The sequence below is a fragment of the Filicampus tigris genome, chromosome 1, assembly GCF_054856515.1.
Source record: "Filicampus tigris isolate MCC_2025a chromosome 1, RoL_Ftig_1.0, whole genome shotgun sequence".
NCBI classification, from domain to species: Eukaryota; Metazoa; Chordata; class Actinopteri; order Syngnathiformes; family Syngnathidae; genus Filicampus; species Filicampus tigris.
In genome coordinates, this window is record NC_141217.1 from 2916757 (window position 1) to 2930000 (window position 13244).

A 13244-nucleotide genomic window follows, 5' to 3' on the forward strand; every position below is an offset into this window, starting at 1 on the left:
TTAAAAAATGACAGCATGGTGCCATTTTGAACTTAGGCATGTTCTGGCCATCTGGGTGAACGTTCAGCTCCCTAGTGTTATTTTTTTTAATGCTTTGGCTTTGATGTAAAATTCTTTGATCTGAAATATCCAAGAAATGGTCAAATACTACAGGAGGGTGGAATTTAATCTTTCTTAATTTTAAACTAGGTTTAAAGTTTGGTGCAGCAGAATTTAAACTCAAACCATGATTTAATCTCGTTTTAAAGACCTTATTGGTGCAATTCAACCCAAGTGTAGGTTGATAGGTGAAGTGAGGGAAGTCATGAAGGCGGTTGGTGTTGAGAGGATGATGCAGAAACTAGATTTGAGATTGAAAAGGATGACGCGCTGTGGCGAACCCTAGTGGAACAAGCCGAAATTAAACAAAAACTATAAATGACGTTATTTTCGGAGTACATTTGTGTGCGTGTGTGTGTGTGGTGTTTGTTTTGCCAAAATATTCCAATTGAAAAAGCTACGTCTGTTGACTGGGGGTGTGTGTGTTGGCACCGAAACAGGTTTTCTTCTGTGCGTGTGTTTTGTGATGGGCGGACACACGCCGCCGTAATGACGTCATTCCTTATTTGCGGAAGTAACCCGCTGATCAACAAACGCACCCGTGTCTTGTGCAAACGCAGAAAGACCAAAGACAGTACGTCGTGTTTAACATCAGATACGAAAAGCCTTCTGCAAGAACGCTCGTCCTGGTCGTGTTGACCGAAATACACGACGGTGAGCGCACGAAACGGCCATCGTACGTTCTTCCGACCTTTACTACTTAAAGCTAGCAAAGTGTTCAACAGTCTGTCCCTAACGTTAGTCCTTGTAATAAATACGGACCAGAGATAAGTCAACAGGAATTCTTTGTTTTATGCATGAAACATGACAGCAACGCGTTCGTAGACTGTTGGTAGTCTGCCGCTTCGTCTTTCACTTCGCGTTGAGGTCGACGAAGCCGAGTGAGAAGTCTGAGCCGTATGCCCGAGGCCCTTGTGGTCGAGATAGGTACTCTGTGGCCGACTTGTGCGGCACGCTGATTGGATGGAAGTAAGCCGCACAGAGAGTCCAGCCGAATCGGGCCAGGCATTGCCTCTCACAAGAGACTCCAGCAGCCAGACGATCAGCGTAGTGCAAGGTTGGGCCTGTTTCCCAAATGACTAGCTCAATAGAGCAACAATATGAATAAATAATGCTGTTTTTCTGGTGCAGGTCATGGCCCCAGGTTGTCCAAGATCAACCTGTTTAGCTTGTTGAGTTTGTGGTTGGAGCTGTTCCCTCAGGAGCAACCAGAGGATGATGACAATCAGGTTGGTGTAGGAATAGCAAATTATTCACATTAACACAAGTGTTAGTTTGTCTGACCTGCGTTGTTGTAGATCCACAACGTGGGTCTCGTGGTGGTGCGGGACAGTAAGGTGGTGGGGCTCCACTATAGTGGACATGAGCTCCACGCCGGCCAGGCAGCCATCATCCAACATGGCGTCCGCATGGCCGACTGTCAGCTGTACTTCTCTCGACGACCGTGTGCCACCTGCTTGAAAATGATCATCAACGGTGTGCAGAGCTGTCATGACTTTGAGTAATTAAGCAGGTGTCTTCAGGGTATTTAATGTTGACATCAATCCAGAGGATTGTTTTTGCAGCTGGAGTGAGTCAGATCTCCTTCTGGCCTGGAGACCCCGAGGTCAGCATGCTGAGATCGGGCCCCCACGCTTCTGGTGGCCTCAGCCCTGAGGAGGCCGCCCTGGACGCTGTTGCTACAGAGAAGCTCAAGTCCAACAGCCGCTCGCACATCTGCTTGCTGCTGCAACCTCTGGCGACTGGCATGATGCAATTTGTTGGTGAGACGTCCAGGGAGTGTGATTTCATGGTGACGCTGACCGATGATGACCCCGACCTCAACATCGAGGAGCTCTTCTGCAGGTGTTTGAACATGTCATTTTTTGCTGCAGTTCAAGTCGGATCAAACAGTCCACTCAGAATGATCGTGGCTCTTTTGTAGTGAACAGGAGAAACACCTTGACGATTTCTCCAAACGCTTCCTGATTGAGGACTCCCATCAGCACAGAGAGATTTTGAACCAAATGCATCTGGAGAACTTCTGCGTGGAGCCCTACTTTTCCAACCTCAGACACAACATGAGGGAGGTGGTGAAAGTTCTGGCTGCCGTGGCGGCCGGGGTGCCACAACAACACTACGGATTTCACCGGTTAGAAGTGCTCTGTAAACCGCTCTTCTATTATTTTTTATTTTGAAGAATTTTCATGTGTCTGCAACAGGGAACCCGCGGCCCCTGAGACATTACTCACCAGCCCATCGCCGCTCCCTCATGAGGGAGTGTCCCAAGAAGTCGCTCGGCATTGCATCATCCAAGCCAGACTACTTGCTTACAGAACAGGTCTGCACAGAGTAGCGGCAGTTGAACTTTATGAGCACCGCAGCGTTGAAATGATTTGCCGTCATAACAACTCTGATTTGATCATTTAGCTGGAAAAGATTTAAAAAAAAAAAAACCATTAACTATGGACAGCAGACTGCAGCATTGGATCTATTCCTTTTTTAATTATCAACAGTGAAATGTGGGTTGTCAAGAGTTATTTATTTATTTTTAAATGGCTGTCATTTAAAATGGAAGTTAAGAAGGCTTATGCATTTTTAACATCTTGAATCGTATCTTAACATGTCTGACTTGTTTTTGTCAAAATGTATTTAAAAAAAAAATAGAGCGCTTTGCTTCTTGGCGTGCTGAAATCAGCCTTTTTTGTGAGATTTTTATTTGTTGAATTTCACACTGGTCAGGTACTTCAGACACATTTTTTAAACCTACAATTACATTTATTGTTAAGAAGTCCAAGCGTCAGTTTGAGTCCTGTAACCATCTTCTGATTATCGTTTCAGAGGACCCTAAAGTGGGTGTCGGCGCCGTTATCTGGGTCAACAGACAGTTGGTAATTTCATTTCTTGTCTTGTTCCCCAGCCCCCCCAACCCCCGCCCCCCCCTCCCATTGTTTGGACTTTGTCCAAGAATTGATGTAATGAGCATGTGCAGATTACAAAATTGTCCCTCTCTTGTCCTAGGCTGGCCTTAGTGGACTCGGACGTCTGTCCCTGGTGGGTTGTGGGTACAATGCTTACCCAGCAGGCTCGCAGTACGCGGAGTACCCACTCATGGATGACAAACAGGAGGACCGAAAGCGGCGCAAGTACCGCTACATTATCCATGCTGAGCAGAATGCCCTCACCTTCAGGTAACGGCCATGCGGTGATAATGCTGCTCCGCTCAGCGGCAGTTTGACTGCACTGATCTTTCTAGGACTCGTGATATCAACCCAGAGGAAGCCGCCATGCTGTTTGTGACGAAATGTCCATGCGATGAGTGCGTCCCTCTGATTAGAAATGCCGGCATCACGCACATTTACACCACCGACCAGGACCAGGACAAGAATAAAGGCGACATTTCCTACCTCCGATTCAGCAACTTGAAAGGAATCCAAAAGTTCATAGTGAGCAAACTGATGTTTTCCTCATTTTTTATGTTGTGCCCTGGTAAGTACAGAATCTGAGTACCGCTAAAACCCAAGTCACCTGAGACCTTGATTTAAAAAGAGTGTCACTCTTAATTTTCCATTTGTGGAAAACGAGTTAAGCAGTAAAATCAACCTGTTTTGTCCTCAGGGGGCAGCCATTTTGCCACTTGGTGTCGACTGAAAATGACGCCCCAGTTGCTCAGGTAATGACCAATCACGGCTACCTATTTCCTGAAGCTGGGCCGTGATTGGTCATTACCCAAGCCTTGGGCAACTGTGATGTCATTTTCAATTCACAGCAAAACGGCTGCCTCCCGAGTTGGATAAAAGTACAAATGCCACAAAAGTAGCATTAATCAGAATACCATCTTTTAGACTCGCGAACATATTACATGTAATTTTAAAGACAATTTTGCGGTTGACTAATGGGTGACAGGAAGTACCGCATTTTTTGGTACTCTGATTTCTTTAACCCATTAAGGACAGGAGCGCATAACCGCGTTTCTACCACTAGAGCCTTTAAAGCCGGGAGAGCGGATATGTCCGTGTCTTTTTTTAAATCCAATTCTCCGTCTTTTAGCCAATTTAATGCTTCAGAATATACACGTGAGACCGCGGAGAATGTCGTGGAATTTCTTCGAGCTAATGGCGGACAGCGTCGATCGCCGGGAGCTCTGATAAGTAACGGCACTGATATATAGACAACGCGCACGACCAGTGGACCAGTCGAATGTGATATATGGTTTGTAGACAATGACGATATTGACGTCTTTGTAACAGAATAGAGGATGGTAATTAGCACTAGATTTTTTTTTTTTTTAGATAGAAAAAAGTGACTGAAAATTAATCTCAAAAGAGGTATTTTATTTGTATAGCAACTGAGTACCATGTCTGTTTCCACAGTGGCAAAGGGACCCTGTAGCAACTCCTGTCAACATAACCAGTAAGATCATCTTGTAAAAATGTGAAATATCTGCACTTGACTAACCTGATGTCACATCTCTGCTTCCAGATGGCCACACTGGCAAGCGCAGCAGGGAAGAGGCGCAGGAGAAGCACAGCATGAAGAAGCTCCGCGACAGCAGATCTAACAACATGCCCCCAGTCAGCTGAGTGTCACCACCCACAGCAGCGGAACCGCATGTGCACATTGGAACTGAATTGGGAGTGTAAAACGAAAGATTTGCATATCCGCCACTTGGATGAGACAAAAACTGAGCTGACCACCCTGACCACCTCATTAAGCATCATCTTATATTGCAATTATATGGAAGCTATAACTCATGTGGGTTGTCATTATGTAAGTGGTTAATTATTTTTTATGTGTCAATTCTATTTAATGTCTAAGATGTTTTAATGGGCTCTTGTTTTTTTGAAAAGATATAAAGAATTGTGATATTTGTAATTGCTCTATTTGTAATAAATAGGATTTGCACAAAAGCTAAATTGCACCAACGGATACAATTTGAGTCCACACCTTTTTGAATCCAGTCAAAAGAATTCCCAATTACATTGGCTGAGAGTACTTTATTCGCGTCTGCGTTACTTGAGGCCACCTGCCTGCTAACCTTGTGACACATGAAGGTGCGCAAAATGTTGAGTTTCCATCCTTTTATTCATTCTCGGTACAGTACACAATGAAGCTGCGTGTCGTACGAGATGAAAAACGAGCAACAAGATCCAGAATGCGGACAAGACTTGGTGAAACATCCACTGGGAAATAAACTTTCATTAAAGCTTAAGTGTTCTCTGCAAATGTCTTCGTTTCTGAACCAACTCACATTGCCACTCCACTTTGTAATCAAGAAATTGGCCAAAAGCGGAACTTTACAGATGTGTACTCCCTAATCACATCAAAAATCCAGTCCAGAGCAGATTGCTTTGACAATTAAGCTCCCCCTTTAAAGACACAAGTAAACACAATAGAAAAACACAGCAAAACTAAAATGGCACTTCTGAATCTTCCACTCAACATCTGAATCAGACCCAAACAAAGCAAAGACAGCGTATCACTCAGTTTCTGCGCCACTGTATAAAAACAACAGCATGAAAACATTGATTAGCCCAGACTTATTTTTTTCTTCAATTTAAAGTACAGAAAGTGCTATGAGGTGCCGTGAGAAGAATCGGTGGTAGCCCAATTAAAGGGCCTTCATTTGGAAATCAAGAGTCATCACTGTTCGCAACATCTGACGTGCATTTCTAGGATAGTGCCCGGGCCTTTAAAGCAATAAAAACATCCTTTACATGGGACATTTGTTAATTCAGTGTCACATCGGTAACCAAACTTTGTTGGTTTAAATAAGCGTGGAGGGGTGACAAATGTGCAGCTGTGTCATTCAAAAGGAATTTGATAAACTTAAAAAAAAAAAAAAAAAGTAAACACGCGGCTGGGTGCGTGTTCTCTCCGCAGCAACCGCAGGGCCATTAGAGGCATTTTAACGGCTGGTGTTGCCCACTCAGCCAATCAGATGCTGCCAACCAAATGAGTCGTGGCACTGCTACATACTAATGATTGAAAAAAAAAAAAATTACAAAAGATGAGTGATTCTATTATTAAACTATTCTTGCACACATTTTTTTGAAGCAAAAAAGGAAATAAAAATATCTTTTTTTTTTTTTTTTTAAATAGTTTGTCTTTTTCTACAGGTTCCTATTGATAAACAGTTGAACTAGAGGGCGGAGGGGCTTCTCTAGGACGCTGGTTTCTTAAGATCCCTGATCTGTTTGATAAGGTAGGTTTTCTCGTCATTGAACTGCTCGTCGTCCGTGCGGTCCTTCTGGAAGTTGCTCAGGAAGTCAATCAATTTGGTCTGATTCTTGAGGAGGATGTCAACAATGGGCTGCGTCTTGTTGGGGTTGGCCACAAACACCTGAGGATGAGCACAGATGTACAGCCACCTTTGAACACAACTTTTCATAAAGGACACACGGAACCTCTGAAGTCTAATTGGCCCTGAGGTTGAAAAAAAGTGACTGAAAATTAATCTCAAAAGACAACTACATCATGCAAGCATGACATCACTAGTCGCAAGAGCATATTACTGTGTTCCTCAAGCGGGTTTCAAACAAGGAACTCAGCACGAACAGACTCACATTCAAATCAAGTACTTTACTATTAACAGTATCATGTCTGACTCATTACGTCATGCATGTAGTGTTTTATTTTGACGATTCATATTGCGGTGCATGCGGCTAGCACGTCTGCATCGCAGTCAGGTTCTGATCTCAGCTCGGGTCTTTTGTGTATTTTGTCTGCGTAAATGTGACTATTCAACATGATCCTAAATAGAAAAAGCAGAAAATGGATGGAGGACGTTTTTAAATCCTAAAGGTTTGATGATGGCAAGAGCAACCAACGTCTTAGTGTTTGACCTTAGAGGCTTCAACGTGGGCTCTTCTCTTTAACGCCGTAATCTCCCGGAGTGGGGAAGGTTTGCAAGTGTATGCGCACATAGCGATTTTTTTTTTGATCAGGGTTCGTTGAAGGTTGCCAACAGTTGTAAAGACGTTCGCCAGGCATTCCCAAGTAGTTGTAATGGTTGCAAAAGTCTTTGAGACCGTTTGCGACCTTGAATAAACCCTGATGAAAGAGACAACATTCGGTACGTGCACACACATGCAAACCTTTGCCGCTCACTAAGGTACGGGCTAAAAGGCCGGAGGGTTCGTTGGATCGATCGCAAATTGCCACAAAAACGTTCGTCACCAATTTAATGGTGTCAAACAGACACAAAAGAAATTTTGAAAATGTTCAAAATTTTATGGTGAGTGAAAAGACAGACATGGAGCGCCTGCTTAGTTGACAAAAAAACAAGACAAGCGGTGGTCGACCAATTTCTGTAACAACTAGTGTTTCGTTCATCCTGCAGACACATGGCAAGCTCTTTTTCCTCCCTGCAATGGGGAACACACCGACCAAGAATCGGGGCAAAATGTAACTTGTTCCTTTCCGATTAAAGTCAGCAAAAGCCTGATAGTCGGATCTCTTTACAGTAATAGACGAGCAAATCACCTTGTTATAAGAGTGATTTTTTTCCCCCCCCTCTCGATCTGCTCGGAAAAACGTTAAACGTTCAATATTTCCACAGTGTCTCTGATTGTGATATTATCTGAAAGCGATCTGTTGCCAGACACAAATAGAGGAGCAAATGGTTGTGCGGAGTGTTTGTACAAGTCATTCGCCACCGCGTCACTCCAATGTGGTTACCGGGTAAGCAAAGCGTTAACCTGGCTTCTTCCATTTCTTCGTCCTCCAACTCCTCTTTGTATTTTCCAGATGCCCGATGGCATTGTGCTGCCTCTCACCAGTCAGCGTAAAAGGGCCTTGGAATTGTCTGGAGAGCTATCATACATGAGGTGTGTTGTGTGCGTCACCCCGACTACACCGCGCACTGGAATGAGCTGTATGAACACATTTTTCCCTTATCTAGTGTGTGTTCTCTAAACAAGATATTAAAAAGGGATCTGTGTGTGCCTGGCTTGAGAGGACCTCTTCTCCAAAAATGTCTCCGTACTGTGTATTGTTGTCTTAATTTTACCTTGAAGACATGGAAGGCCTCAAACTGGATGTTGGCACTCTTGTCCCTTAGCAGGTTCATCATCATCTTGAGATTTTCCGGCTTGCTGATGTAGCGCGTCATCACCGTGAAGTTGTGTCGGTCCAGCAATAGCTCGCCCAAAAGCTGCAGGAGAGGCGCCGCACGTCACATGACGACCCGCGGCGGCTACAATGACCGCATTTGCCAGTGTGCAAACCTTGAGCGACTGCCTCTTGGTGACGTAGTTCTCGGAATGCAGAAGCTTCTCGTAGTCTGCAAACACCTGCAGCGACACAAAAGTTCAGCAAAGGTCATATTTAGCTCCAAAACATTCCCCATCGGACCGGGTTGACGCACAATCACTCACCGCATCGTAGTTCTGTTCAAGATACTCTGCTACGAGCACTTTGTGCCTCGTAAGGAGATCCTGCAATCAAAAACAACAACAACAAACTGACTTGGACTTTTGGTCTAAGTTAGCTGCATATAAATGCCACCGAATCCACTTTGGGGAAGTACCTTGAAGGTGGCAAAGGCATCCGAGGCGATGTCGAAGGTGGACATCTCGACGTAGCCGAAGAATCTATGGAAATGATCCGAATACAGAACCACTTTGGCAAGCGGCTCGTGGCGGATGCACTCCCTCAGCATGATCCCGCAGTTGAGCGCCACCTGGGGTGCTTCGTAACTTTAAAACCAAAAAGGCCGTGAGTCACTGGGGGCCATTGAAGCAGGCCCAGGCATCGTGTGTATGTGCGTGCATGGGGCAGAAAGTGAGTGAGTGAGAGCGTGGGAGAGTGAGAGAGTGAGTGAGTGAGTGAGTGAGTGAAGGACAGAAAGAGAGAGAATGAGAAAGAGAGAGAGACAGAGACAGAGTCAGAGAAAGGAAGAGAGACAGAAAGAGAGAGAGTGACAGGGAGAGAGAAAGCCAGAATGTGAGAGAGACAGAGAGAGAGAGACACACAGTGATAGACAGAAAGAGAGAGAGGGAGAGAGAGAGAGAAATTGAGTGAGTGTGTGAGTGAGTGAGTGAGTGAAAGACAGAGAGAGACACAAAGTGAGACACAGAAAAAGACAAAGCGAGAGGCACACAGAGATAGACAGAAAGAGCGACAGAGTGAAAGTGAGTGAGTGAAAGAGAGACACAGAAAAAGACAGAGAGACAGAAAGACAGAAAGAGAGCAACAGAGAGAGAGAGAGACAAAGTGAGAGAGACTCAGACAGAGTAACACAGAGACAGAGAGATAGACAGAAAGAGAGAGTGAAAGTGAGTGAGAGAGTGACTGAAAGAGAGACATAGAACATGAGAGAGATACAGAGACAGAAAGAGAGAGAGCGACGAGAGACAAAGCGAGAGAGACTCAGACAGAGTAACACAGAGACAGAGATGGAAAGAGAGTGTGAGAGTGAAAGTGAGTGAGAGAATGAAAGAGAAAGAGAGACACAAAAAGACAGAGAGAGAGACAGAGAGATAGCGACAGAGAGAGACAGATACAGAGAGACAGAAAGAGAGACAGCAACAGAGAGAGAAGAGAGAGAAAGCGAGAGAGACTCAGACAGAGAGGCTAGAGAGTCAGAGAAAGACAGATACGGAGAGACAGAAAGAGAGAGAGCGACAGAGAGAGACAAAGCGAGAGAGACTCAGACAGAGACAAAGAGAGAGAGAGCGAGCGAGCGAGCGAGCGAGAGCGACCTACCCTTTCAACAGGATAAAGAGAACCTCCTGATGGGAGCAGAAGTACTCCACAGTGGGGCTCCTGGTTCCGATCTGCCTCCTCAAGATGTTATTAAAGATCTGACAGACGTCCTTCTTGCCCTGGAAGCGCACACACAGTATCAAATCAGACTTAAGCGAGCAAGGGGGCAAGGCTTCGGTGGCCGGGAGCTGCAACCCGCATCTTTTCTCACCTCAAAGTCAATGACTTGCAGGTTTTCCACCAGCGTGATCAGCAGGCCGCTGTTGTAGAGCTCCTGGGCCAACTGGGCCACCGTCTCTGTGTGCGGCTCCTTATCGTTGCTCCCGTAGAGAATCTCCTTCATGGACACCAGACACTTGGACACCTCCTCAGATGCCTGCGGGACAGAGCGGCAGGAGGCGCTCGAAGGTCAGCGAGGGTGGAGCAGCACCGGAGCCACAGATTCGCAAACACTCGCCTGCACCTACCTTGTCTGTCTTCTTGTCCTGTTTAACCAACACGGCCAAGTTCTCCTTGAGGGTCTTGACGAGCTCCACCGGAGTCTTGTGGGATTTACCAAACAGAGGCATGATGGACGTCCGCACGCTCGCCTCAAGTCCTGGCAAGTGTGCGTTTGAAGAAAGATTACATTCTCAACTTGTACTAAACTCCATACATGGGGCCTGACTTGAGATAGGAGTTGTTTCCGTTCCGCGATCACCCCTCTAACTCAAACCACTCGTATCTCAAATCGGTCAGCAGCATTAGTGGTCATTGAGAGGAATTCCCCTACAAAGCACTGCTCCCAACTTTTGCCATCGCCATCATGCCAGTATTTCAAGCTGTCATAAAGCAGGCAAGGCTGAAATAACGCAACCAAAAAACATTCACGTATGAATTAGCTGAAAGCAAAGGACATTTTCGCCATCAATACATTTTGTTTGAATTGGTTTTGAAAACTCACTGTCGTTTCTTTTTTTTTTTTTTTTAAAGATTTTTTTCTTTTTCAATTTTAGGTTTTGTTCCTTAACTCTAACAACCTTGGCATGGACATAAAAGTAAGGGCAATTTGTTATTTCTGGACAGAGCAAAAAAAAAAAAAAATCCTCTGGCTCAGTGTGCTTGCCGCTGGACAGCCATGTAGAATTTGCACTACTTGGCAAAGCGGGAATGCATGGTGTGAATTTGCGGACCGGTGTTTGCAAATAATCACAGACCTCTTCAATGTGCGGTGGAATATTCCCCGCTCTCCTTTTATTCTTGCCTCATCTTTTCTTCCCACAACATTTCCTATAAACCAGTCAGCCAGTCCCACTTTCCGGAGAGTAGTCTTCGTGTGGGTCTTCTGATCTTCCACTGCACAAGCCACTTAAGACTGAGCCACTTCCGTCTGCGTGGCGACAAACTGCAACGCCAGCCAAAAAGATAACAGCCAAAGCTAACTGAGCCCTCCATGCCGGTTGTCCGGGCAACCTGCGCATTCCTTTAGCACCTGAGAGTCACATTCCAGACCAAGTGAGCAACCAGCTTAGCCTCTGACACACGGTTGCCTTCACAGAAGAGGTCATGATGTAAGCTTGCTACGCTAACATTCCCGCCTTAATGTGGCTCGACTGCTCAAGATGTGAGCGCGTGCTTTTCATGAAGAGACACGCTGAATCACGCACACTCACAGGTTAGTGATGGGCGAAAGGCCCGAGCTGAATGTTGTCCAGTTGCACAGTGGAAACAAAGTTCGAGGTCCTCCAGGAGCATCCCATGCACTTGTACGTCAATAGCATTGACTGAGAATCGGTGCATCGGCGTGGATCGGATGTGTGTGTTGGATATCTATGTAACAGCGCTCCCCGACATGGTGGTGGTGTTCGCAGTTATTTTGGCACCTATCCTTTTCAACTATTCAGTTTGGTGCCGAGGCAAATGTCCGAATAAAAAAAGTTTAGTGAGGATAGGCAGTTTGGATAATGGATGGACGGATGGGTGTCTTTGGCACCATCTTGTGGCAATTCAGAAAACCTGCCAGTACGGCACAATACGGAAACGGGCTCCCGTTAGCGTTTCCGTCAGAAAAACTGCAAACAAAACAAAAATATTTCACTTTTCTTGGGCACCAATACTTTTTTTTTTAATGTAGAAAGAAGTTAAATTATGAGTAAAATTAGGGAAAATGCACTGTTCTAAAGAAAACTAAACATGAATTGATTTTTAATTGTTTTTATTTATCCTTAATCCAGATTTGTTTTGCTTCTCTTATATATACATATATATACACGTTCAAAATGTGTTATGCACCTGGAATTGGGAAAAAAAAACCTTATTATTAGGAGGAACATAATTTCTTAGCACTGTAAATTAATATATTCTAACGACCTAGGTAGGTTCTGTCTTTTATTGTTAAGTGTTGCCGTTAAGGGCTTGTGGCATATACAGGCAAGTCATGTGTTACTTTGAGTGCTGAGACGTCCAAGTTCGTAAACGCAACACTGTACATCGCAAGTGATTGTGTGGTAGCACATGTGCTCTTGCTGTTTGATGTGAATCGCGGGTATACAAAAACTGTGTTCTGGTTTTTAATAAATGTGATTTCGCTGACTAATGCCTCCATAAGCCCGCGGAGGATGTTTCGAAATTCATAATGATGGATGCCGTCATTCGCGGGAGCTCTGAAATAGTAACCGCAGTGATAGAGACGACACGTTTGTGGACTTTGAACCAGTCAAACGTGACACATGGTTAAGATACATGTTTGGAGACAATGACAATATTGAAGGCGTTGTAACAGAATAGAGGATGGTAATGACCACTCGATTTTTTCAAATAAAAAATAATGATTCTCTTTGCACTGACACTTTATTTTCACATCTTTGATTGAAACATTAAATAATAAACTCAGACCTATGTGAAAGCCACATGTCCAAGCTCTCAAATTCTTTTGGAATTATATTTTTTGTAGGTGTTGAATTTATAGAAAAACTTTTTGAAGGTTTTCAAGGTTAATTCCAAAGACGACCTTTGGTTTTGGGGGGCTGTTGAGCCAGGCGCTTTAGCCCTTAATGGGATAAAAGTAACAGCACTGCTCAAGGCAGCAATTAGCTTTCGGACGCTAAACAGACGAGGTTAGCAGAACAAAATCAGCTTCTTCCCGTCCAGACAGACGAGTACGTTTACGTCCACCACCGCTTGCAACCAATTCATGAAGCCATCAGTGTCGCGGTGCGAGTGGGCGTCAATGTCGGATAAACACCTTATTGACAAGCTCCTTTTTGAACGTTTGGTGTTGCGGTGCGGCCTGTGCTTTTAGGGGGCGCTTCGGGAGCATCAATGTCGGAGAGTGAGCTTCACGACGAGCCTGGTTGTCGTGCCTTGGTGAAATTTCAAAGTCGGATTTTGAAAAATCCTGCACGTCCATGCGCAAACCCCAGTGAGAATATGCAGTGTAGAAAATAGTTAGATGGACAAACTTTGAAAAATTCAGAGCA

General features: G+C 44.8%; 2 protein-coding genes across 2 annotated transcripts in view; one reads left to right on the top strand and one right to left on the bottom strand.

Moving 5' to 3' along the window:
• The first annotated feature begins 535 nt into the window (after positions 1-535).
• On the top strand, positions 536-5290 carry cdadc1 (cytidine and dCMP deaminase domain containing 1). The gene is made up of 11 exons (XM_086047324.1): positions 536-1156; positions 1231-1328; positions 1398-1575; positions 1665-1944; positions 2024-2230; positions 2301-2419; positions 2920-2969; positions 3100-3269; positions 3335-3524; positions 4452-4491; positions 4561-5290. The coding sequence occupies exons 1-11, from the start codon at positions 1063-1065 to the stop codon at positions 4659-4661; spliced, it is 1527 nt and encodes a 508-aa protein (XP_085903450.1). The 5' UTR covers positions 536-1062; the 3' UTR covers positions 4662-5290.
• Positions 5145-13244, bottom strand: part of cab39l (calcium binding protein 39-like) — a 10216-nt gene continuing 2116 nt past the window's right edge. Inside the window, exons 2-9 of the mRNA XM_086047338.1 lie at positions 10254-10384; positions 9998-10162; positions 9787-9905; positions 8609-8777; positions 8457-8516; positions 8307-8372; positions 8090-8233; positions 5145-6421 (exon numbers count right to left, since the gene is read on the bottom strand). Of these exons, the coding sequence (XP_085903464.1) occupies positions 6242-6421; positions 8090-8233; positions 8307-8372; positions 8457-8516; positions 8609-8777; positions 9787-9905; positions 9998-10162; positions 10254-10355 (1005 nt within the window). The 5' untranslated portion in view covers positions 10356-10384 and the 3' untranslated portion in view covers positions 5145-6241. The remainder of the gene's footprint in view (positions 6422-8089; positions 8234-8306; positions 8373-8456; positions 8517-8608; positions 8778-9786; positions 9906-9997; positions 10163-10253; positions 10385-13244) is intronic.

Bases quoted from the DNA above. Each gene is read 5' to 3' on its own strand.
- cdadc1 (XM_086047324.1), top strand. From the start codon at position 1,063: ATGGAAGTAAGCCGCACAGAGAGTCCAGCCGAATCGGGCCAGGCATTG. The intron at 2,420-2,919 runs GTCTGCACAGAG...TTATCGTTTCAG, and splicing joins ACTACTTGCTTACAGAACAG to AGGACCCTAAAGTGGGTGTC. The intron at 2,970-3,099 runs GTAATTTCATTT...CTCTTGTCCTAG, and splicing joins TCTGGGTCAACAGACAGTTG to GCTGGCCTTAGTGGACTCGG.